Source organism: Crinia signifera, chromosome 6 (assembly GCF_055691185.1).
Source record: "Crinia signifera chromosome 6, ASM5569118v1, whole genome shotgun sequence".
In the NCBI taxonomy this organism is placed as follows: Eukaryota; Metazoa; Chordata; class Amphibia; order Anura; family Myobatrachidae; genus Crinia; species Crinia signifera.
The window spans coordinates 139882999-139909961 of record NC_139222.1 but is presented as its reverse complement, the minus strand read 5'-3'; the positions used below and the strand labels follow the sequence as shown (position 1 = coordinate 139909961).

General features: G+C 44.1%; 1 protein-coding gene across 3 annotated transcripts; it reads left to right on the top strand.

Annotated features, from left to right (window-relative positions):
* The first annotated feature begins 3558 nt into the window (after positions 1-3558).
* SLC25A39 (solute carrier family 25 member 39) lies at positions 3559-26136 on the top strand. Of its 3 annotated transcripts, none has more exons than XM_083147419.1 (13): positions 3559-3711; positions 4740-4813; positions 5055-5181; positions 8565-8624; positions 9451-9501; positions 18349-18458; positions 18695-18762; positions 21176-21300; positions 21418-21591; positions 22033-22142; positions 22424-22499; positions 24076-24159; positions 24245-26136. In XM_083147419.1, exons 3-13 carry the CDS (start codon positions 5076-5078, stop codon positions 24358-24360), a joined length of 1080 nt encoding a protein of 359 aa, XP_083003545.1. In that variant the 5' UTR covers positions 3559-3711; positions 4740-4813; positions 5055-5075; the 3' UTR covers positions 24361-26136. The 3 variants fall into 3 exon arrangements, with proteins under 3 accessions (XP_083003545.1, XP_083003548.1, XP_083003546.1); XM_083147420.1 differs by having other exon boundaries at positions 3590-3735; XM_083147422.1 differs by lacking the exon at positions 9451-9501.
* The last annotated feature ends 827 nt before the right edge of the window (positions 26137-26963 follow it).

Here is a 26963-nt window from a genome sequence, read left to right as displayed (position 1 = left end):
CTGTGAATCGTGGCGGTGGCAGCAGCACTGAGCCCCGGCGTATGATTGGGGGAGTCGGCACTGCCTGGAGATGACAATCTGGGGGGGGTGTGCCACTAGTGGTGGTGCCCTAGTGGTGCATAGCTGGAGGCACCTCTGGCACACACCTATCAATCAGTGGCATGCCTGGAAATTTCTCGGGCGAGCCCACGCAGGCAGCGCAGATCAGTCCGAGAAATTTCCGATCATACCCCCAAAGTGGTTAACCAAAATGCCCTAAATAATAATACCACTTCCATATAATGCCCACATTAGTCCCCCTTATATACATAATGTCTACAGTAGAAGAAGTGCCATTTATACACTATGCAGTGCACACAGTAGTGCCCCTTATACACATTTCTGCCTCTGTCACTCCAGAAGCAAACTGCCTATGCCCCTCCAGCAGCTCCATGCCCCGTAACCCTCCAGCAGCTTCCCCACCGCTCTGTGTCCCTCCAACGCCCTGTCACCTTGTCTTCAGCATGCTCAGAGCCTGCTCCTCTTAATGGGTCTTTACGTCAGCAGTGGTGACTGCACGACATCACAAATGCTGTTCTGGAAATGACCTGAGGAAGGGACAGACACTGCACAACAGACACAGCATGTGTCAGTACTAGAAAGGGGTGAGCCACAGGTGGAGGAGAACCAGGGAGCCACAGGACCTAAGGAAGGGGGGAAGGTAGTTGCAGCTCATCAGTGACACTAGCACTGCCTGCTTAAACTATTGACGTGTGGTAGGGGTGTGGTACAGGGGTCCGACAGTCGGGATCCCGACAGTCATTAGCCCGACTTTGGGATCCCGACTGTCCGGACTCAGACAACATGGTGAGCACAACTAAGGGAAAAATAGCAGGTGGCCGTCGGAAACCCGGCTGTCGGTGTTTTGTCAGTCGGTATCCCAACGTCGAGTAAACGACTATCGGGACCCCGTCTGGCACCCGTGTGGTAGGGTATGCTTTTCTGTTGGAATACATTCATAAATTAGACTTTATTATCTGGTCCAGATTGTAATTCAGACAGAACAAAGATAAATAGCCAGTCCCTAGGTGCAGCTCACAGCTGCCTTTTTATCTGATTGCCACAGACCACAGGGACACAAACCAGTGTGTTAGAACCACCAGAGCAGAAGTGTTGCCCATGGAAGTGGAACTGCATGGATTGTGATAACAACTCCCAAAATCCCCAAGACTTGACAAGGATTTTTGAACCAATGCAGTATCCACTTTGAATTGCAACATGAACATTTTCCTAAGGAAAGAACCAAGATTGCCTACATTATCTCTATACAACAACCCCTGCAATGGTCATCTCAGCTGTAGGAGAGTCTATGCTATCAGGCTTCTTAGCTAAATTTCATAACATCTTTAATGAATGGGGAACTACAGTACATCCTTCAGCATTTAACATAGTAATGTGTAACATACTGTAATGTGGGAAAATATGTTGTACAGTTCAGAAACAAATAGAACAATGCTTCTCAAACAGAATTAAAGATGAACTGGTGGTTAGAGATTTCCAGGGGAAGATGGGTCGGCGTGACAGTGGGTAGGTTCCTGGTCGGCCAGTCCCATGACATCTCTATTTAGGCTGGCTCATACTGCTTGCCTGACTGAGCCAAGATGCTGGCTGGCAGGTTGTTTCCAGGATCTGGTAGCCTCATAGTGTGACTGGCTGGGATTGCAGGGAAATCAGCAGAGGGGCAGAGGTACACATAGGGGGTGATTTATGCTGGCTCAGAGGGGCCAAATTTGGCCCTGTTCTGATGGTGGGAGGGTCTGTGTGATTTTCTTCTAATTTATGTATTGTCAGGCACTGCGGAACCCTTGTGGCCAGTGGCGTAACAATAGTCCCGCAATTTTCGTAGTTGTTGGGTTAAAATTCAGGGGGTTATTCTGGTTCACTCCTTCTGGCAAATTCCTTCTTAAGGAGCCCATACACGCTCCGTTCTGGGCGTCCATTCTGTACTTTTAAAGTACACATCGTATCGCATCGCATGCCTTGTGCATGCATTGTACAAAAAGTATGTGCAGCACATACTTTTTGTACTGTACTATGAGATGCCGCGGGAGCAGGATGGGCTCCTTTAGTGTATGGGCTCCTTTAGTGTATGGGCTCCTTTAGTGTATGGGCTCCTTTAGATGGACAAAACCATGTGCACTGCAGGTGGGGCAGATGTAACGTGCAGAGAGAATTACATTTGGGGGGGGGGGGGGGTTTACTTCAAAGTGAGATCTATATTGCAGTGTAAAAATAGTCAGTATTTGCCCTGCACAGAATCAAAATAACTAAAATCTAAAATAACCCAAATCTAATTCTCTCTGCACATTTTACATCTGACCCCCTGTAGTGCACATGGTTTTGTCCATCTAAGAAGGAGTTTGCCAGGAGTAAACCAGAATAACCCTCTCAATGTATAGATGCAGCCTAAGGCTGGTTTCACACACTCCGGCTCCTGCCGGATGACGAAAACCCGCACGGCCTGGGAGCAATGTTCCCTCTAATTTTACGAAGTCTGTGTGCAGTAAAAGATTTTGGCTGTGCAACTTTGGAAGGAAATTTAAATTTTTGTGCGTCACTTATATATAACTGGAAAATGACGTTCAGCATTTGTGTTAACTTTACTTCAAAATTATATTAAACATTTAAACATTCAAAACATATCACACAATGTAGTTAATGGGTGAAACACACAATAATTGAGTCCACAACTGCAAAAAGGGACCACTGCTGCTTTGTGCGCTCTGTTGTAATGTCTGTGCGCATGCTCGGCGAGTTGTGTGCGCGCGCACGAGCGCACAGCTTAGAGGGAACACTGCCTGGGAGCCGTGCCACACACAGTAGATTATCATGGAGGGGATGGCCACAGCCCGGCAGCCGTCCCTTCCAGTGGCGGGGTCCAGCTGCAACCGGGCCGTGGCCGTCCCTTGTGAATGGACACAATAGTGTCCATTCACAACTAATGTGTGCGGCACGTGCGGGATTTCACCGTCCGGCAGGAGCCGGAGTGCATACTTCCCAACTGTCACGATTTTACAGGGACAGTCCCGATTTTCGGGTCCTGTCCCTCTGTCCCACCTGCGGCAGGCATTGTCCCGCTGCGGGGGGTGGCAGTTGGGAGACCCCCCAATCTAGTAGAATAGACGCTGTGCGCATGCGCACAGCGTCTATTCGCGTATGAAAATGAGGTCGCGGCTAATTAGCATAAGCCGCGCCCTCATTTGCATACGCCCCGCCCCCTTTTTTGTCCCTATTTGTTGAGGTCAAAAGTTGGGAGGTATGGGAGTGTGTGAAACCAGCCTAACAGCCAGAATTTTTAAGTTACAGACTGGTAAATAGGCAATTGTCTGAGTTACATTGAATTTTATCGTAATATAGAATTATTTTTGCATCTCAATAGCCTCGTTACGAAGCGTAAACGCTCATTACAAGCACAAATTATGAAACAACGCTGAAAAACTAGGTGAAAGATCAACTTGTGCTCAGCCAGATGCTGCTGCTGCCAGCTGCCCCGGTGCATGCTGGTACTGAAGCGTGGTGCTCCTCCTAGTGGGCGGGCCCTGTCCATGATTGACATGTTGTTGTGATCGTCGCTGTAGACCGGTTTAGCCCGGCAAGGAGCTGTCGGCAGTGCGGCGGGATGTGGCCCCTGAAATACTGGGTCCCAGGGCCCCAGTGGGGAAGGGAGAGCAGGTGACCCGTTTGAGTATATATGGTGTACGTGGTGTCTGGGTAATGTATAATCAATCCTGTGTGAATGCCTTGTTTCTCCCCCTATGTGCATATTAGCATCATGCAGATACCTGGAGCAGTGTGTGTGTCTGTTTCCTCCCATGTCAGCACCCTGGGTGCAGTGTGGTGCATGGCATGGTCTGGTTTGCGTGTAGTGCGGCTTTGGTGGTGCATAATTGATTAATGCTATATGTCTCTGAGTCTGTGTGTATTTGTTACATCATCATGTATGTGCCGCACACATGGCTGTGGGGAGTGTGTGCATTCAGCTGTACTTTAAATGTGTGACACATGCAGATGGTGTGTTAGCATATGACAGGTTCTCCCCCTAGCAGTATACTGTACATGAAGATATTATGTACAGTATACTGTATATCCGGGGTTTTGTTCTGTAGCATCAGCACGTGTCTCTATAACATCCTGTATGTTGCATTGTTTTCTGTATCTGCAATGTACCATTCTTGTTCTGTTTATAACTTTCTGCATAATGTATGACCATTGGCTGTTTTAATAACAGAAAAGTTCCTTAGTGCTGAAATCCACCGGTGGGAAAATACTTGTATTACTGACAATCTCTCTGTCACTAGTACATTGGTAGTTACTGTTTATAATGTATGTACATTCCTTTTTAATTGTGGCCTGGCTTTCCCAAGCCTGGCAAACCTGTGGCTCTCCAGCTGTTGTGACACTACAAGTCCCAGCATACCCTTCCATCAATCAGCTGTTAAAGCCTGCTGGGGACTTGCTGTTTCACAACAGCTGGAGAGCCACATGTTGGCTAGGCCTGCATTTAGTCCATGACCTTCCAAACTATATGAATTGAAGTCTACATTTGTAAATATGTCTGTAATTAGCATACACATTTTAAATACAGTGTTTTGAACAATTTGATGGCAACATGCCTGCGCATGCGTGTATTTATGTAATGTGTACACTGATGCTTATATAATAATTATCAACTTGCATAACCACTTCTCTCTACCTCACAGTCACTCTTGGGATGATGGTTATTGTTATCTATCATCCAGAAGGGGGAGACTGTGAGCCTCCCATCAGACACCAGGTAAGACCCAGTCATTATGTTCTTCTGTCTTTGCATGGTATAGATTACCTTGTTATCAGTGTGCGGTAATGGTGGTCACGCCTGCTGCAGGGTGGGGAAAGATAACCGAGATGTGCTGAGTGTGCGGTCGGTAGAATTGAAGTGTGTAATGTGTTCTTTATGTTGCTTTTTCTCGCTCTCCCTTCTCTCCCCCATTTAATTTTCTACTTTTATATCTATGTTTATTCTTGCCACCTTTCAGATCCACCCCCTCCTTTAACTCATGGCAGGGATGGCATTGGAGGAAGCCAGCACCCCACTGTGTGGGATCACTCCATTGCAACAAATTCTGGCCTCAGGAACCGGAGCACTTCTCACCTCGCTATTTGGTATGCAATGTAGTAGTTACATGGGGAAAGGTTGGGTTGGTAGGTAGATAAAGGGGAATTGCTGGTAATCCTGCAATATAGGCATGCTACTGTGCCTGCACTATAGGTTCGGCCCAGTTGGAGGTGCTAGTTCTTAATCATCTACAGATAACCAAATAGCAAAAGACGCAGTTAACATTTTACCACATTAGTGTACAGTAACCATTGAGCCTGCTTTTGATGTACAAATATATCCAAAATTCTATATTTAATACTTTCAATAAAGGACATTGAGTCAATCCAATTCTTCTATATATAATAAAAGAAAACAAGAGTTATACAAAGGCTGTAAAAAAAAAAAAAAAATCCTTTATTAATGCATATTGCTTTCTTTTTCAACTTCTGTACTAGTAAAGTAATTTAATGTATCTTTGTAAATTATTGTTTTGTGTGCATGTTGCAAACCAAATGATATACTATGTTTAAAGGTCTTGCATATACTTGCTGTTCTTCGCTTTTTTTTTTTTTTTTTCGTTTTTAACTGTTTTCTTTGTTACAGTATTGGTGTGTACACACGGTGAGATGTGCCGTGCGATACGATCCCCGATGCGATCAGATCGCATGGCACGGCAGCATGCGCTGGCATACAATTTTGACTATATAGTGCAGATCTGCACTATATAGTCAAGGCAGTCAAGACTTTGTGCCGTGCGATACGGGAGCGCGCATTGGGATCGCAAAGGTTAAAACCCTTACGATCTGCGTTCGATAGCGATGCTGACTATATAGGCAGAATCTCAGGGTGATTGGTACACCATAAGTCTGCACATTAAAAAAAGAAAAATCTGCCCTAGCTTTGGGGCCAGAAGGTGCCCACACATGGGAGGTTGTTCTAATTGATTCTTAGAGACTGCGCATAAGCATTTCTGCGCATGTGCAGCCTCTTTGTGCGAGCGGGCATGGGGGGGGGTGTGGGGCTGCGGTCGTGCCCATGGAAACGTGCAGCGTTTCATGTGCATTCCCATGAAAATGCTGGGTATTCCCATGGAAATTCGCCAGTGGGGCAGGCAGCGGATGTCAGCTACTCGCCCTCTTCTCGTACAGGGGTCTGCAGATCTAAGGCCAGCAGAGACTGAATAAGATCTGTGAGCACTGGCGAAATCAATGATGAAATGATTTTGCCCCCGCAGTTAAGCTGCAAATGGATGTTTATGCGCAGGCAGGTATTTTTTAACTAGATTGCATGTACTTTGTAATTGACTATTGTAGTGTAGTCAAAAATCAGGTGTAGTTAAGATCACACCCAGTGTACAGTCCGAATTGTATAGCCCATATCGCACATACTGTGGCACCCATCTCAATGTGTGTGCATCATTACATACAGCGATGAAGCAACAGAATAAGTAGCTGATAGAAAAGGTGGTTGTTTCTATTGTCTGTATCACTCTAGATTTGGTTATTGCTTCCGCACGTATACCTGACATAACATTTGGACCAGTCATCTGCATTATTACACAGCAGCACATGCTCTAGTTACAGATCCTGGGTGAAATGTAATAGGATTAGAGATTCAGAAAGTGAGAGATTTGGTAAGAAATCTCCAGTTTTTTTAAAGCGGCAGTCATTTACACTGCAAAATCAAACTGGTTTTGCAGTGTAAATGATTGCCGCTTTAAAAAAACTGGAGATTTCTTACCAAATCTCTCACTTTCTGAATCTCTCATCCTATTACATTTCACCCCCTATGTCTAATAGGCTCCTTGCTCAGGGGCAAACGCAGGATTTTCCTGAGAAGGTTTGCGTAAGACCCCTTTCACACTGCTCCTTGGACCCCGGCTAATGCCAGGTTGCTGACGTAGAGACCCGGGTTTAGGGGCTGTATGAAAGCACCAAACCTTATAACCTGGGTCCAGCAACCCAGCAATTCGACCCTGGTTATAAGGGTTAAACCCGGGTCGCCCCCTGTTTAATGGGTGACTTGGGTTTAATGTGAATGCTCTGATCCCAGGGTCCAGCACAGATTTGATATGTGAAAGCGGCATACATGTACACATATATACACATACATGTATGTATATATGTGTCTGTGTGTGTGTATATGTATGTATGTATGTATATACACACAATACACACTTTTGCATGTATACTGTACATACACACCGCATACTTACAAAAACATCATAGGTACCCCCACACACATACATACATACATACATACATACATACATACATACACACATACACAACATACCATACGTGTGTGTGGCATACATGCATACACACAGCATAGCATACAAGCACTCATCATGTACACACAGCATACATTCACACATATATTAACACACGTAGCATACATACAAAAACATATTATATGCACCGTCACACCTCAAACACACTCACTTGCCCAGCTACAGAGAACAGTCCCCGCTACCCCGGGCAGCTCTTTCCCACGTCACACAGAGGGCCTTATTCTAGTTCACTCTTTCTGACAAAATCCTTCTTAGATGGACAAAACCATGTGCACTGCAGGTGGGGCAGATGTAACTTGTGCAGAGAGAATTAGATTTGGGTGGGGTTTTACTTCAAAGTGAGATCTATATTGCAGTGTAAAAATAAAGCAGCCAGTACTTACCCTGCACAGAAATAAAATAACCCAAATCTAATCTTTCTGCACATTTTACAGCTGCCCCCTGCAGTGCACATGGTTTTGTCCATCTAAGAAGGATTTTGTCAAAAAGAGTGAACTAGAATAAGGCCCAGAGTATCACAGCCTGGAAGGAGTTGCCTCTGCAGTTAGATCCCACTGCTGTCAGACAGTACAGCGGCTGCCTATCTTAGACAGCTCAGCTACCGAGAGCCAGAAAGACAGACTGAGGCTTAAACATAAAATAAAACCGGTAATCTGCGCCTCTGCATCCCGTGGCAGGTGGGGTTTCTAGATACTCGGAACCCCCCACCCCTGCGTGCACGTGTTGTTGCTAACCACCTGGTCACACCTGGATAAGAGCATTGAAAGAGAAGAGATGTTTATATGGTCTCAATGTCATCCAAATATTGGCTACGATGGAAGTGCAACCAAGTTGATGCAGCGTCTCTATTAATTTTGGGAGCTGTATTCATACTTAATTTTCTGTTTTGGGGACACATGACTGATTTATGTTAAGGTGCAAATATTATAGTGTTATTGACCAGCAGTTACATGTATGTGTTCTACATATGATTATTTTGTTGCATCTTTCAAATTATTAGTGTATGCTGATATATCACTACTACTTAATAAATGCATTTCTACATATAGAGCAGTTAATATACGGGTGATAATAGGCCATTAGAATTTTTTACTCCATTACTTTGCTGACCATACTTGTAGTTGCCTATTACTGATATTCTCTTCCATCCTGCAGTGACCCCTCTTGATGTTGTGAAAATCAGGCTGCAGTCCCAGAAGAAACCATTCTCCAAAGGTAATGTTTTGCTTGTTGACACCTACCCACATTGGCTGTATTCAATGCTGCCTGCTCGCTGTCACAGCTCGCAGGGTCATTATGCAACTGACTCCCCTGCATACTCCGTTTCCACCTCACTCCGTTTTTGAAGCAAGGGAGAAACGGCGTATGTGGCCACTAAAACAGCGAGACTCGCAGCTAAATGCAGCGTACTCCCTGCATTAGCTGTGAACCTAGCTGTTTGGGGACATCCTCACCATCCTCTGACAGTGAGGATTCCTCCAGAACGTTGAATACGGTGAGCGGCCGGCACGGGGGTTAAACAGCGACGGTCGCATAGAATACACCCCTATGACTGATCCACCTAGGTAATGTTCTGCTTGCTGCCACCTACCTACCCACATTATGACTAATCCACCTAGGTAATGTTCAGCTTGCTGCCACCTAACTACCCACATTACCACTAATCCACCTAGGTAGTGTTCTGCTTGCTGCCACCTACCTACCCACATTACGACTAATCCACCTAGGTAATGTTCTGCTTGCTGCCACCTACCTACCCACATTACAACTAATCCACCTAGGTAATGTTCTGCTTGCTGCCACCTACCCACATTATGACTAATTAACTTTCATTTCCTAACTACCATGCATTGACTACTGATAACTTAAGGTTTCCACATATACTTTATGTATACTATTTGGTCAATAATAAGATCACGATCACCAATACTGCTTGTTTGTTTGTTGCACTTATATGTATTTGTACTTAAAGGATACAAATCATATACATTCATAAACACTTGCGTTCTGATTCCCTATTTTTATCCCTTTTGTGTTGCAGTAATGTCTGTAAAGTCTCTTCCCTGGGCACCCCCTTTACGCCACCCCAAATGTGAGTACTGAAAACTTGCGCCTTGTATGCTAAATGTGTCAAGTTTTCCAGCTGCCATTCAAATGCAGTCAAGGAGGTGTATTGAGCCTACATCTGAAGCCCCCATATACGGTGCGATAGCACCGTACGATCCGATGCACGCTCCCATGGGCATCGCATTGCACAGTACAAAAAGTATCGGTACTTGTTTCCTAGCACGGCGCCCATTGTATGCCATCGCATACCACTAATTAAGTTATGCGATGGGACCCGATTTTCGGGTCCTAAGAGCCGCACTGTACAATTTTAATATTGCGTCGCATCGCATGCCATTACAATGGCATGCGATGTGATTTTTAATTGTACAGGCACCCTGATGGGTGATTACTATGTTAAATGCACCCCCATTGTTAACGTCATCCCCACTATCAATGCCAACCCGCAGCGAGGGGAGGGCAGCGAGCCCGCGAGGGGCGGCGGTACGCGTCCTTCGACCTTTTCATACCCCCACTATTCACGTCGGTGTGGAGTTGATTTATATAGTGTGGCGAGCCACCGAGCCCGAAGCGTGGCGAGCGGACGTGGAATACATGTGAAGTAATTTGCGTCCCCTCGCGGGGCTCGCCACGCTTCGGGCTCTTTGTTTTGCTGTGCTCGCCACACTATATAAAATCAACTCCACACCAACGTGGATAGTGGGGGTATGAAAAGGTCGAAGGACGCGTACCGCCGCCCCTTGCGGGCTCGCTGCGCTCACCACGCTTCGGGTTGGCGTTCATAGTGGGGTGGCGTTAACAATTGGGGTGGATTTAACATCGTAATCACTGATCAGGGTGCCTGTACTATTAAAAAATTGTTTTGGACTTCCGCTTCCGGCTTCAGGCAGGACGGCCGCGTGAGGGGAGAGCTCCGTGGACGGCGAGGAGGGCGGCACCCCTAACTCGCTGGATCGCGGTCCCCAACAGCTCATACTAGCGGCAACGTTCACCGGAAGACAGCGTGAAGTGCATGGAGGGGTCTTTACCTCCCATGCCTAAACGACAGACCCGCCGCACCTCAGCAAAGCCGCAGACGCAGGCTTCCAAAATGGCGGCCGCACCTTCCTCCCTGGCTGATAAAATTCCGGCGGAGAAACAGACAGAGCAGGGACAGGCAGCCCAGCAGCAGCACAAGAATAATGAAGCCCTAGCAGAAGGGAAGCGGGCACCTGTGCAGTTACAACAATTTCAGTACCAGCCACAGCAGAAACAGGTACCAGGCACCCCACACTCCCCTATCACTGACTACCAAAGCATCCCTGAATGCCTAGTGCAGGACACAGGCAGTGGGGAAGAGGAAGACACAGATGCTGGGGAATATAAGGGGATGATGAAGGCTATCAAAGCAACGATAGCACCTATGTTTAAGGAGCAAGTAGAGGCATTTAATTTAAGCTTTGCTGACCTGAAAGGACACATGTCACAGCTTACACAGAGAGTATCACAGAATGAGGTGCAGATTGGGGCAACATTTCATGATGTACAAGAGTTGAAAACCCACAATGCTGAACTGCAAAAATCTGTATATGCTTTAACCAATAAGGTCGATGACCTTGAAAATAGATCAAGGAGATCGAACCTCAGATTAGTGGGACTCCCAGAGACGGTCAGAGGCCCAGCACTGCATCATTTTGTTCGCAACACCCTGCCATCCCTGCTGGGAGTAGAACAGGACTGCACGGATATGGTGATAGAAAGAGCCCATAGGCTAGGGCCAGAAAAGGAGGGAGTAAACGTGAGACCAAGAGTCATAATATTTAAATGCCTTAATTATTTACACAAGGAAACTTTATGGACAGCCTCGCGAAAGCTAAAATCATTGCAGTGGGAAGGTCACAAGCTGCATTTATTTCAAGACTATTCGGCGGAAGTGACCAGGGCGCGGAAAGAATTTACCAGCATTTGTTCAAAGCTCATTGCAGATAAAAAGAAGTTTGCCCTGTTATATCCCGCCCGTCTTAGGGTGTTTGAAGGGGACTCTTTCAAGGATGTTTCTACAGCAGCAGATGCCAGGGCATATCTCCGGATGGAGAATGCAGAATCTGCTCAGCCGTAAGAAATATAAGTGGAACAGCTGGCTAATGTATCAGCCACAAGGCTTTGGGGGTTGATATTTATTAGTAATTTACACGTTGTTAATCCTAATAGAACCTTCATAGCTTGAGGCCTTTATATGCACTTAAGTACCTTAAGATGTAAAAGCTAATAAGTGTGATTTATGTATGGTTTACATGGGATACTAAGGGGAACGTGAATTACATGTTATAAATTCTGTATCAATATTAGGGGTGCCGACCCGACTACGTAACCGGGGAGATTGGTTAGATCTGGTCAATCCGGGTGCGTAGCGATAGACGGAGGTAAGGCAATAGCCGTTAGAAGGATGTTGGGGAGGGAGGAGCCAAAATGTTTAGGCTCACCCCTCACTGCTAGAGGTGTGAAAGTTAAATTGCACAGCATGAGAGCGATTTTATTCGCAGGGGAAAGTTTTTGGGGTCATGGGGGTGGGGGGTGGAGGGATGGGAAAGTTGCGGGTGTGTTTTTCTGTGGTTTGTTCAGGGGGGGGATGGGGGGGTGGGACTCAGGGCCGAGTGCATTTTTAGTAGGGAATATTCTTACAGTAAGATATGATGTCTAATGTGAAATTGTGTTCTTGGAATGTGGGAGGGATCAACTCCCCGATAAAGAGGAAGAAGCTACTGTTATATCTTAAAAAGCAAAAAGCAGACATCGTCCTGCTACAGGAAACACATCTCACTGATAGTGAGCATGAAAAACTGGGAGCAATGGGATTCAAGGTGGAAGCTTATGCTTCCTTTAATTCAAAGGCAAGGGGGGTGGCGATATTGTCGAGGAGGGCATTGGGGGCGGAGGTTACCAAAACTATTTTAGACCCGGAGGGGCGCTATATTCTTGCAGAAATGACAATTCAGGGGGAAAAGTATGTAATATGTAATATATATGCACCTAATGCTTACTCAAAAAAATTTTTTACTACTTTATTGACAAAATTATACCCGTATGCAGATTCACGATTAATTCTAGGGGGGGATTTTAATATAGTAGCCAGACCATCAATAGATAAATCCTCTAAACCCAAACGAAAACCCACTAATCCAGCATTAGGCATTGGGGATATTTCATCACAACTACAGGTAGTAGATAGCTGGAGACTACTACATCCAACTGATAGAGAATACTCTTGTGTTTCCGCAGCTCATGGATCACTGTCACGAATTGACTACATGCTTGTGTCTACTGGCCTCTGCGGGCGTCTCCTAGAAGCTGGAATGGAACCGATAGTTTTGTCGGACCATTCCATGATATGGATACTGCTAGAAACGGGGCTGGACGTCGGGAAACACCGCCAATGGCGGTTCCCCTCGTACTTAGCATCGTCAAAACCGTTCAGGGATGCCCTGGAGGCCAAGTGGATGGAGTACCAACATAATAATGGGGAGCACAATACAGATCCACTATTGAAATGGCAAGCGGCAAAGGCAGTTCTCAGAGGAGAAATCATTTCATACAAAAATAAATATCGCAAGGACAGGACGGTGGATTTGTTTAGGGCTCAAGAGCTATTGACATCTGCTTATGCTAATTATAGTGCATCCCCTACCATGACACACAAAAATGAATATATGCAGGCAAAAACTCAGTTCGATGCGTTGCTGGAATCCCAAACTCTGTCAAGTATAGATAATACTAATTTTCAATTCTACCGGCACGGCAACAAAAATGGACGTTTGCTGTCCAATTTAATAAGAGGCACAAGAACATCCGCACACATTAAAACCCTACATACATCAGGGGGTAATAGGGTACACAAAGGGCCGGATATACTTGAAGTATTGAGGGGATTCTACTCTAAACTTTACTCCCAGGGAGAATTAAATCAGGAGGAAAAAAATAAATTTTGGAACTCGGTTTCCATGCCACAGATTTCTACAGCTGCGGCGGAACGAATCATGGCCCCCATAACAGTAGAAGAAGTGACACAGGCAATAACCAAATTAAAACCCCTCAAAGCCCCTGGGCCAGATGGTTATTCAGGGGAATTTTATAAGATTCTAAAACCTAGGATAAGTGAAAATCTGACAGCAGTCTTTAATGCCATACTTACGGGACAGCAACTACCGCTGTATTTCAACTCGGCAGTAATTAAGGTGCTCCCGAAGCCGGGAAGGGACCTAGAGGAACCGGGGTCTTATAGGCCCATCTCGTTATTAAACACTGACTATAAGTTGTTAACCAAAATTATTTCTGAAAGGATTAAATACATTTTGCCTACAGTTATTTCTGAGGATCAGACCGGGTTTATACATGGTCGCCATTCGGTGGTAAATGTACGCAAGTTACTGTCGGTGGTCCAGAGGCTAAGGGAAGAGGGGGGCTCGGGTGATCGGGTCATAATATCTATGGACGCCGAAAAGGCATTTGATCTGGTCACCTGGGACCATCTGTACGAAACGTTGGCTAGATTTGGATTCCCTCAGACCTTTATTCAACTGATAAATTCCCTATACACCTCACCCTACACACAGGTTGCATGTAATGGATATATCTCGCTCCCTTTCCTTATTCAAAAGGGGACGAGGCAGGGGTGCCCGCTGTCCCCACTTCTATTCGCAATGGCTCTGGAACCACTTGCAGTGGCACTTAGGGCAAATCAGGGTTTCAGGGGGATCACGGTAGGAAACACAGAATTAAAAGTCAGTCTCTTCGCAGATGATATGCTGCTATTCGTATCCCAGTTATCGGAATTCCTACCGGCCATTAAGACATGTATTAATGGATTTGGATCTTTTGCGGGTTATAAGATAAACTATCATAAATCGGAAATATTGCAGGTATCAGGACCTCAGGTAGCAGAAATACCGAGACATGTCATAGCCCCCTTCAAGTTGAATTCCAAAGCCATTAAATATTTAGGCATAAATGTCCCAAGCAATATTGGTGATTTATACAAACTAAATTATTCACCTATTATTGGAGAGTTGGAGAGAATGCTGGGGATTTGGAAATCCTTACCGATATCAATGCTGGGAAGGGCGGTAGTCATACAGGTCATTGCATTCCCAAAGCTCTCATATAGCATTCAGATGCTGCCAATTAGGTTATCCAGAACTGATATACAGAAAATCAATAAAATATTTTTCTCCTTCTTGTGGCAGGGGAAAAAACCACGTATCTCCAGACATAAAACATATCTTAAAAAAGCTGATGGGGGGTTAGGAATACCAAATGTTCTGGCCTTCAGCCAAGCAGTCCACATGAGGTATATATTAGATTGGCTTCAGGGGTCTGATGCATACACACACAGGGCACTAGAGGGAGACATAGTCTCACCATACTCACTAGCAGGCCTGCTTCATGTCCCTAGAACTAAAATTCCACAGCAAATATTAGCAAATATATTGTTTAAAGACACATATTCTGCATGGCTATTCATTAACAAAAAATTGGGCCGCAGCCACCAGAATACAAAATATGATACATTATGGGGAAACCCAGGATTTACTCCAGGAATGTCAGAATTAGGATATGATAGATGGAAAAAGCAAGGGATACTGGCGGTCAAGGACGTATTCGACCCTGGAGGAAAGCTCCTATCATTTCAAGACATAGCAACTAAATATTCACTGCCCAACAGAGATTTCTTCATGTTTCTACAGGTCAGGCACTTTATTCAATCTAAAAAGGGTCCTATGCTGGAGGCTGGTACTCCAGATGTGATCCAACAAGTGTTTGCTTTGAGCTCCACGGGTCCTTATAGGATAAAATATATATATATGGGGAAATACTGCCGACTTCACCTGAAAAGGTTTGGACCGCCATGGTGCCAAAGTGGCGGACAGACATTCCAGGGGTTACTTCAAGTGAAACACTCTATGAACATATGGGGAAAACACTTAAAGTTTTACATTCCACTATGCTGCAGGAAGTTCACATAAAAACTTTGCACAGAGCGTACATCTCACAAACCCAGAGAAAATACTTTATACCTGGGGAACTAGGACTGTGTCTTAAATGCAAGGGCTCTAATGCTACATTCTTCCATCATATGTGGGATTGCGGAAAAATTAGGAAATTTTGGGACAAAGTAATGATGTATATTAATACTACATGTGGAATAAAACTTACAAAAGACCCTTTGGCAATGCTCTGCGCGAACTTCTCCAACTGGAGTATACCTGGCCGAAAAACCGAACTGTTCCCTCTCTTGACCATAATTGTGACAGTTGCGAAGAAAGTAATCCTGCGCAGCTGGACTAGCCCATCTCCTCCATTTTTGCAGGATGTGAAAGTAGCACTAACACAATTGCTATATTTTGATAGGAGAGCTACACTGCCGATGGTGGAGGAAGGCGTTAAGAAATTTTATGCAAAATGGGGAACATTTATAAGATCACTGGGTGAAGACACACAGAAACATGTCATGAAAATATTTGAGGGCACATCTTGGTACTTACTCAGATCATTATCAAATAACTGAGATGCACGGAGTTCTAGAGGGGGGAGGGAATGGGAGGGAGGTTGGGAGCTTATGGGGTTAAGGTTAGTTAGGATAGAGGTAAGACATTTGTTTTGTTCAAATACTAATAGCTATTGTATAAAGGAAAGGTATATTTAGGGCGGCAGTTGAAAGAGTTGGGGTCAATACAGAGACCCAGATAATCTAAAATATTATGCCCTGCATAGTTTTGAATAAGGGATAGAAAATCCCGGTAACATGTTACAGTAAGCAAAATAATTGTGACTCAAGATCCCTTTTTATATATAATTGTTATGCTTTATTTTGTAATACTTTGAGTTGTTCTGCGAAACAAATATTACAATGTACAGAAAATGTTTTACTTTGAAATGTTTTACAATAAAAACGTTTAAAAAAAAAAAAAAAAAAATTGTTTTGATCGCATCGCATTCCTTCGAGTCGCATGCGATGCGATCAAAATGATGGCATAAGATTAAAATCGTGGGCGCCGTGCTAGGAAACAAGTACCAAAGTATCTGCTGCACCCGATTTTCCCGCATTGTACAGATTCTTTTATTAACATATTCTGGCCGGTATTCAGTATGTGCCAATATTTCCCACAGGGGGAATATTGGCTTTCGCCTATTTAATGGTACTGTTTCCGACAGTTTAATCTTTTATTAAAGCCTTTTTTTGTCGGAATCGGAGGTGGATTGTCAAATCTGCCGCCGTTTTTCAACAATCCACTGTAATTTTGACCGATCCACGGACTTTCCAACACTCAATAGTTGGAACATTGAATGACGACAGTCTAAACGGTAAATTACGACAGTCGGAACATTGAATTGCGACTGAGTTAGTATCAGAAGCCAGCGAAAACCTCTGAGCTTAATGCCCTATAATAGCCAACTATGGTGTTAATACAATGCTAACCTCTTACTAAATAAATATTTTAAACTGCCATTTATGAGCTTATCTATAGTTAATGATAAATAATTCCCTAACATTATTTTGCTGGGTTAGTATCAGTAGTTCTAATGTTTTGTGCACCGTGCCCTTACAGTTGGGATTGAAGTGTAGCAAACTGCTTTAACTGAATTTTCTAATACAAGTATTTAAAAATGTTACTTGTGTATTGTCAGGGTGCCATTACGTAATTTTTGTAGTGGTGTATTGAGAATACCAATACAGCACTATGCAGACTACATAAACTACTCTTTTAGTGGCTCTGGAGCCCTAAAAATACACAATGCTTAATATCCCCACTATCCACGTCATACCCCCACTATCCACGTTGGCGTGGAGTTGATTTTATAAAGTGTGGCGAGCGGACGTGTATCTGCATAAGATTGTAAGCTTGCAGCAGGGCCCTCTAACCCCCAAGTCTGTCTGTTACCCAGTTTGTTTTATCACTGTTTACTATTGTAAAGCGCACTGGTATCTGCTGCGCTATATAAGAAACTGTAAATAAAATAAATAAATCTGCGTCCCCTCGCGGGGCTCGCCACGCTTCGGGCTTGGTGGCTCGCTGTACTCGCCACACTTTATAAAATCAACTCCACGCCAACGTGGATAGTGGGGGTAAAATGGCCGGTCTATACTTACCCTCCTCCGGCTTGGGCACCGCATAGTTCCCCGCTATCCACGGTCACTCCCCGGCAATCGCATTCAGTCCCCATGCTCTGGCACTCGCCACGGACGCTGTACGCAATTAGCGTACTGCCACTGGGGGAGCAGGGAAACTATGTGATGCGGCACTACGCTGAATTACGTACAGCGTCTGCTGCGAGTGCTGGTGCAGGGGGACTGAATGCGACTGCCTGGGAGTCAGCGGGGATCGACGCGGTGCCCAGGCCGCAGGAGGGTAAGTATAAACCACACCACCCTGCTTCCTCCTGTATTATCACGGTGCCAGCTATGCTGACAACGTAGCTTAGCCTAAACTTTGGTATGGGTGATAGACTACAATATTTTCCATAGAAATATTATTTTTTTTGATTGGGAAAACGATCACAGTAAAGGTGAGAGTAATTATTGTTATCCCTTAAATCCCCGAATCTTTACTTCCGGTATATACTGTGATTTTCTTTTTGCCCTTTGTGTCGTTGGTGTTTCATGTGGCTGCTATAAATATGGCTGCAGACCCTCCCTCTGATATCATTGTCCTCACAGTGTGCTTACCACTGCGCCCGCCTTACCTTCTTGTACACTAATATAGCTTGAAGCCTCCTGCTCATGTGCCAGATTTATTTGTACTAACCATCAACTTTATGCCCCTCTATAGATACTTTCATGTATGTTCTTCTTTACCACCTCAGGCTCTTACTTATTTTTATTTTATAACCTACCTAGGGCGCTGTTTCCTGTACTGTAATGGGCTGATGGATCATCTTTTTGTGTGTCAACATGCTGCTGCTTGTAGTACATGGTACCGCTCACCCACCCACCTTCATGGCACACTGGTGAGTGCGTCAATAATTACGACATTTATTTATTTTGTTGTTCAATGTAGGCTTTCCAACTACCCCTTTTAAACCGGTACACTCCTGAATTCTACAGGTTATATGCTGAAATGTAGGCTGAAATTAAATCCGTCACAGAACCTGTGTAGTCCATTTGTTCTGGTTTAAAGGGATCGTAGGGTTATTATACACACCTTACGCAATTACTATTTCTCCTTTTTATGCTCCTTTTGCAGGATGCTTTTGTGAAGATCACACGGCATGAGGGGTTAACATCACTTTGGAGTGGCCTCCCCCCAACACTGTAAGTAGTTGGTGAGGATTGACATAAAAATGTCAGCTTCTTAACATAATCCATACAGAGGGGCTACATATGGGTGACCAGCAATCAGAATACCAATGCCAGCATCCCGATAGGGGTCAGATGAGTATGCTAAACCCCCACCCCTGATCCTAACCCTACTGCTAATGCTTACAACTAACCACGCCACCGGTCTACAGCGTGACCATAACTCCCCTTCTAAGAGCCTAATGTAATGTCCACCTACTAGTGCCTAGGCCTAACCCCATCCCTGACTGCATGGTACCCTGGCCCACATACCACCATTCGGAATGTTGGCATTCCATTGACTACAGTTGGAATGCCGGTGCTGGTATAGTGAACACTGCCATCCTGACAGCCGGTATGCTGACTGCATCTTGTGCTGGGATATATTGTCCCCTTTCTCTATTGCCAGGTAATGATTTATTTTACATGACCGTGTCCTTTGTCACTACAAATTTTAGATGTCATAAAAAATAATTTTACCTGAAACCATCCCGGTGCCTTGCTAACTGGTTTGGTAGATACCCTCTGTAGTATTTCTATATTTACCATATCTGGAGACATGAGCATATAGAATGTTTCTAGATGCACAAAAAGTATTACATTTGTAAAGACAATGCAATTAAATGTACTAGCACTTCTTTTCCCCCTTTATTGCTATATACGAGTGGTACGGTAGCTACATGAGCAGATATGGCCGCAAAAACAGCCATCATGTACTTGGCCACACTGCACTCCCATCAGTACTTCTATGGCAACGCACCTGGGCCAACTGTTTGGTCTCTGGGACAAAACTGTAGATCCAGGATTGATCACCACATTGCCACTGATGATCTCCTAGACCAGTGGTAGCCAACCCTAACCCTCGAGAACTACCAACAGTTCACATTTTCCAGACAACCTAGCTGCTGCACAGCTGCACTCATTAATCACTGACACATTTTAAAAGATACACAGATGGAGCTAATTAGCTCACTTGTGATTCTGGCCCTTATTCTGGTTGGTGCGGTAATATCCGCGTGCGTTCGTGCCGCCGATGTTTTGTGTCTGCGCATGTGCAGAGGCGTCTCTGCGCATGTGCGAGCGGGACGCACGGCCACATTCCGCATGAAATGTGAACACTACGAACAGGGGGTGGAGAGGGGTGTGAAGGGCTGTTTGGGCTCATTACCATATGTTTACACCCCGCGTTTCATGGGCGTTCCCATGCAAACGCTGGGCGTACGTATGGTAATGCGGCCGTGACGCACGTGTAGGGGGCGGACATATGACATTGCCGGATGTCAGCTGCCCGCCCAGATCCCTGCTTTTGCACGGAGAAATGCCTGTGTGGTCTGAGGTTGCGGGAGCTGCGACCATCGAATGATGGGGGAGGTTCCCTGAGATGGAGGAGGTGTATTCATGAGAAATACACGTGCGGTCCGTTCGGACAGCTTCTTACCGCGTACGGACGGAGTTGGTGATCCGTATGGAAGGCGGGGTTTAGGACGCACGGTGCTGGCCGCATATTCGGATCCGGCCGCACCGATCAGAATAAGGGCCTCTGTGAGGAGACCTGCAAAACATTCACTGTTGGTAGCTCTCGAGGACTAGGGTTGGCTACCCCAGTCCTAGACTAACATGTTTAGCAGCAGCTGATCTTGCTTAGGCCAAACTTTATGTGGAGTATCTTGTGGTTAAATCCTTATGCCTTCCACTTTCTGTAATTGGGCCAAGGTCATACTTAAATCGATGTCAACTCTTGCCTGCACTGCAGCAACATTGTTCTCTGTGACGGTGGACACAGGTCGGCTGCACTACTACTGTTCTCAAACACAGTGGTTCAGGGTGGTGCTTTCTCCTCAAAAGGAACTGACAGTTAGTCAAACTCTCCTGCTGTTGCAGGCCACTCTTTTAGTCTTAGCCGATCATGGCTCACCATTGGCCTCTGTTAATGATACTGAGTTTGTGAAGGAAGTGGACACGCTGACTTCAGAGTGCATTGCTGCTTATATACGGTATTGTGCCTTGACATTTCACAAGAACTTTAGTCAGAGATTACAGTTCAATTGGCAGTTGGATTGTTTCTACTCTTCCTATGCACTGCACACCCCTCCTACTGCGCATAGGTGATCAATTAAAAAATAGATAATTGGTTTATTTTACAGTAAAGTGTAATGTCAAATGCACACAGAAATAATTATTATTGGTAAATGAATGATTTAATGTTTCATGGGAAATAGAGAGCTCCATAATAATGTGTTCAATAGAGTACACAATGTTCACTTTTTTTCTGCCTGTGTCTGTTTTATCTAATAATTTAGCAGTTTGTCTACTTACTTTTGTTTTAATTTTTGCTGTATCTTGGAGACCTTCCATCCCTTGGTAATAGTCTATCTGCCTCTTACTACAGGGTGATGGCTGTACCTGCAACCATTATATATTTCACATGTTACGATCAGCTGAGGGATTTCCTGTGTTACCGTCTAGGATACAGTGGCAGTCACATCCCACTTATTGCAGGAGCACTTGCACGATGTAAGTTTTTTACTTAAAAAAAATAAATAATTAAAAATTTTATTTTTAAAACAAGTATTTTCATGATCATTTTGTAATTTTCCCTTATTAAATTCTCTCTCCTCCTCTCATTGTCAGTGGGAGCAGTAACCGTTATCAGTCCTCTGGAGTTGATCCGTACTAAACTGCAGTCACGCCAGCTCTCATACATGGAATTAGGGGCCTGTCTGCGTTCAGCTGTCTTTCAGGGTGGATGGTTGTCTCTCTGGAAGGGATGGGGACCTACTGTGCTGAGAGACGTCCCATTTTCAGGTACCCTAACCCACAATGCATGTTGTTTTGTAAACTATATCCCCTTGACTGATTATGTTATTGTTTTAAGGGGGTTTCTGACATGCCTGATTTTATTTTGGTTGTGAGCTCCTACGTTATAAATTGTTTAAAAGCTAATTCTATAACTCTAAATGTTCAGTAATGTGTGTGATATTACACCATATATTATAACTTTGTTACTTCATGTATTTGTTCCCTAGAATTAGATCTATTTGTCCATTTTACCTCTCATAAATACTGTACATCCTCCTTTTGCTCAACAAAACCCCTCTCATATTTCCTACAACTCCAGATGAACCTTCTTGCTCAACTGTTAGGTCTTCCAAATGGTCCACTTGACCCTTCTTGTCTAATACATTCCTATTATACCAAATGACTCCTTTTCCCTAATACAGCCTCCTTTTTCTTATGTCCCTCTAGCTTTGTATTGGTTTAATTATGAGCTTGTGAAAATGAAGCTTACTAAGTCCTGGGGGACTTCGGATGCCCAGTTTCTGATCAGCTTTACCTCAGGAGCCGTGTCTGGAGCTGTAAGTACAGTTCACTTACGATTTTAAGTAATGTCTACATTTTCCATATTTGTTTTGATTCTCACTCCGCTGTTAGACTTTATGTATGACTGCTCATTGTGCAATTTATATACATTTGAGGCCCTCTCTATTCTCCCTCACTAGCCACTGCATTTTCTTATGAACATAGTAATACTTGTGCATATATCATGAGGTATCATTTTGCTGTTCTATCGTGCAGCCTCTCCCTCCCAGTCTAAGATGCATTGTGTATTTTTCTTGTCATGTTGCTCTATTTTTAGGTAGCTGCCATTCTCACACTACCATTTGATGTGGTAAAAACTCATAGACAGATTGAACTCGGAGACTTGGAAATGGGTGAGAAAAGCTATATGATATTATGGTTTTATGCTTTAAAACTGACATAGACCTATACTGCATATGTCTGGGAGGGGGAAATTGCTCACTCTTTCTGGAGTCAGGTGGGGTTGGAAGGCGTTGAGGGATGGGGAGGTAATGGATGCGTGAATGGGGTGAAATCCTGATCTGTGTAATTATGACACTGTGCATTGTTGAGGACCTTGGAGAGGAAAAGGGAATCCTTTAAGGAACCATTTTTCATAGGATCCTCACCTGGATCCTATGTGATTTGATAGTGGCCTTTTATGGAGAATACGATGAATCTCTTTCAAGTTTTAAAAGAAAGTGTCTAACGTTTGGTAGAAAAGTTAGTTATATGAGCTGGAATGTCTGAGGGTGTATATGCACAGCGGCGTCCCGCTTGTATACACTTACCCCACCGGTACGCTGGTGGGGTAATGGATTGTGGAGTCTGCCCAGTGTGGTGGCTGCCGTCCTGTTGGTGGTGTGTTGGTACACCATACTCACGCTGGCTCTGGCTGCTTGTTTCACATGGCAGCACTTTTGGGTTCGCTTACATGGACCGGTGCTGCAGCTGTTTCCTTTTGTAATGCACGGGTCTCTGCAGATGGTGTCTTCAGTCAAAAACGCATTGGAGACTGAAGACACCAAGAGTCCTGTGCATGACAAAAGGACACAGCTGCAGCACTGGTCTGCATAAGGACATTGAGCTGGGGAGTGAGCTATCGCGAGCGCATACACCTGACCTTGCAAACCCAGGAGTACCACCGTGCGAAACAAGCAGCTGGTGCCAGCGTGAGTACGCTGTACCACCAATGAGTGATAGCAGGGCAAGATTCCCAGTGCCGCCACTCCACCAACAGGATGGCAGCTACCACACTGGGCAGACTCTGCAATCCATTACTCCACCAACGGACCGGGTGCCTCAATGTGCCATCACGAAGGAGGGTAAGTGTATACAAGCGGGACGCCACTGTGCATATACACCCTCAGACATTCCAGCTCTTCTGACTTTTCTATCAAACGGTCTAAAACTTGAAAGAGAGAGATAATTTTCCCCATAAAAAGCCACTATCAAATCACCAGAGGGAACATAGGATCCAAGTGAGGATCCTATGATAAAGGATTCCCTTTCTCCTCTCCTAGGTTCCTCAAGAGTGACACTGTGGTGGCCCTCCTGTGGGACAAAAATTCCCAGCCCAAGAAATCCATACCCCTATCCCAATTTGACACCCCATATCATTTGCAATTAATATTTTTTTATTTAACCTCAACAATGCATACAGTGTCATAATTACACATATTAGGGTTTCACCCCATTCACACATCCATTACCTCCCCATCCCTTAACACCTTCCAACCCCACCTGACCCCAAATAGAGTGCGCAATTCCCCCCAGACATTAAGCCTTTTAAGGGTTGTGGACTAACCCTAGAACTGCTGCACCAACCTGTCCAGCATTTTTCCTCCCCAGTCCCCACCCCCGAACGCCACCCTGGTAGAGCGCGATATGATCCACCATTATGCTGCATATAACAAGTTTTGTTTTCTGTGTGTCCCTCACCTTGAGCAGGCTCATTAAGACGTCAGAGATCATCAACATGGGGGGCTATGCGGATCATCCAGGCAGAATCTGGAACTCGTGGCCTTTTTGCAGGTAAAATGTCTCACCACCTTCTTTCAATCCACCTACTCTTGTATACACCACCAAAACATGTATTCTTCCCTTTTATGTTTGGCAGGCTTCATGCCACGTGTCATCAAGGTTGCTCCGGCCTGTGCCATAATGATCAGCTCTTACGAGTTCGGGAAAAAATTCTTCCAACAGCGAAACCAAGAAAACCGTAAAAATCTATGAAGTGCAAGATCTACAAAGGTTGAACCGAATTCTAGCTTTCTGTATCTGGCATTGCTCTGGGGTACAGAGCAGTGTGCAGTAGTTCCTGGTGAAACCTATTTCAACAAAATCCTCAGATCAAGTTTATGGGAAACAGTCTGGTACCCCCCCAAACAACAAAACCAGATTTGTGTAACTAGGAGGCTTGGCTCAACTTTTAAGCACTTAATTTAGAAAATTTGAAAACTGACATCTATAGGCCAATGAACCAAATCAACAAGAATAATCTGACCAACTACAATCTAGTTGATAAAGTGTCATTTTAAATGTTTCTGACAGCACTGAAGGCACTGGGCTCTAGCTTATAACCCCTTCAAGAAATGTGTTTTAAGATTTTTTTAGAGCGTACACAATCTTCAGATCAGGAATTAAATGCCAGCTATACACAGGCTGAAGGAGAGGCAAATCTGGATTCCAGGAGCAGTTCTACTGGACTGCCACTGTAAAATGACCTAAGTAGATAAAACAAATAAATGTAAAAGCATTGCGCTGCAACTAAAGGTGAGTATTCCCATCACTTCATTCCCATCTTTTCAGTGGCTAGTGCAGTTTCCAGTGTTGTTATCGTGAGATTGGTGGCACAAACATATAAACGTTCTATGAATATTCCATTGTTCCTTTTAAAGGAATTTCATGTCTTTAAAAATGAGGTCATCAATATACATTCACTTAAAATCTATATAAGATATAGATTTTAGTGGTAGTTTTACTTGTTTATAAGCTGCACTATTAATATTCATGCAGAGGCATTGTCGGCAAACAGCTGACTACCTTTCAGGAAATAATAAACTGTCTTAATTAAATACTCCCATTATGTGTGCATAATGTTTGAATAATGCATTACGTGACACTGGGAGTATCCTTATATGCAAGGAGAGCCTTTTAAAATATCATTATCTGATATTTTCCTCTTAAAATCGGTCACATGGTGTAGGGTAAGTTTTGTAACCATATAATGTCAGATCGAGTAGTTGAAAATCTAGAAATGGCCAACGAGTACAAAACCAAAGATGGAAACATACTCCATTCTACAATTAGTAATATATTACTGATTATAGGATGGTACTATACTGTACTACCACAGAGGGTAAAATCTTGCATTAATCTCTGGAGCTAAATCATGTTGCCGGATCACTGAATATCCAAGACCACTGCAATATGGAGTTGGATCACATTTACCAAGATGGAGAGTGTAGAGAATATTCTAGTGAAAATGGAGGACCAGAAACAAAGATATCTGTACAAGTTTTGACTTGCTCTAGAACCATGAACCTGGAAGAGGCAAACAGTTAGGCTTTAGTCTGGAAAGAGTTGAATCAAAGCACAGAAAATGGACTTTCATTTTAAAAGCTGACTTATTAGTAGAGACTGAGACACGGGACTTCCAATTTAAAAGCTCTATTTTAAGCTTTTCTAATTCTAAGCTCTTTTCCCAGTAGCCTTTCCCCATAAAAGCCTGAACGCCATTGAGACCGGAGATGGTACTGGAGTAAAAAGCATTTTTGGAGATCCTAGAAGTGCCTATCACCTATGTTAGCAAGTTTTCCTTATGTCTTGCTGACCCGAACGGAAGATGGCAAAATGAGGTCACGGACAGGGGCTAATTCTCTCCATCTCACAACGTAATAGATGGATTTAATGAGTTCTTATTTTTGTTTGTTCATTCACCCTCGACCCTGTCCCCCTTTTTTACTGTACTGGTACAGTCAATTGTGGATAAATTTATGATCTATTTCATTCTAATATTTAAAGGTATAGTCTGTTTTAGAATCCACTTACAGTCGTATTGTCACATATTCACAGAGAGAACAGAACACTATAGTATCACAAAGTTATTAGAAGTTAATACTGTAGACTTGCCTAATCATCTCCAAGTATTGTGTCATGCATGTTAGTTGGTGATGGTAAAAAAGTGATTGTCACAGGCAAGCTAAATTATTCAAAATATTATCAGCAATTACCTGAGAAGGAGCCATTTTTGTGTCTGAAGCAATATTCTGACCATATAAGCCTGTCCGATCACTGTGAATTAGCTACTGGTTCGTAGTGTGTGGACTGTATAGGCTGCATGCTCCTAAATAGTTACTACAAACATGATTCCTTGGTATTGGTCAGCTTACTTGTGTGTTAATAAGTAACACTGCATGTACTGCACTGGTCATTGTCATTTTTAATCATTTAGCTTAAGGAGAACCTCCATTCGTGATTTTTAAATAACAAACCACTGCTTTGGGTCAAGCAATATTTGGTCGACATGGTTGGAAGGCCGATACAAGCATTGGGTCGACATGGGTTTTTCACTTTTTTTGTCCCAAATGTTGACACTGTCAAAGTGCACCACATCCGCTCGCCATGCTTCAGGACTATTCTATTCTCCCTCCACGCCCTAGTGCAGTGATGGCTAACCTTGACACTCCAGCTGTTGTTGAACTACACATCCCAGCATGCCCTGCTACAGTTTTACTATTTGGCCATGTTAAGACTGATGCAGGGCATGCTGGGATGTGTAATTCAACACCAGCTGGTGTGTCAAAGTTAGCCATCACTGCACTAGTGGATAGTAG

What these genes read in the sequence shown, in the direction of transcription:
- SLC25A39 (XM_083147419.1), top strand. Translation starts at nt 5,076, where the DNA reads ATGGCAGGGATGGCATTGGAGGAAGCCAGCACCCCACTGTGTGGGATC. An exon ending in GAAGAAACCATTCTCCAAAG is followed by an intron (nt 8,625 to 9,450) that starts GTAATGTTTTGC and finishes TTTGTGTTGCAG; the next exon opens with TAATGTCTGTAAAGTCTCTT. An exon ending in ACTCGGAGACTTGGAAATGG is followed by an intron (nt 22,500 to 24,075) that starts GTGAGAAAAGCT and finishes CACCTTGAGCAG; the next exon opens with GCTCATTAAGACGTCAGAGA.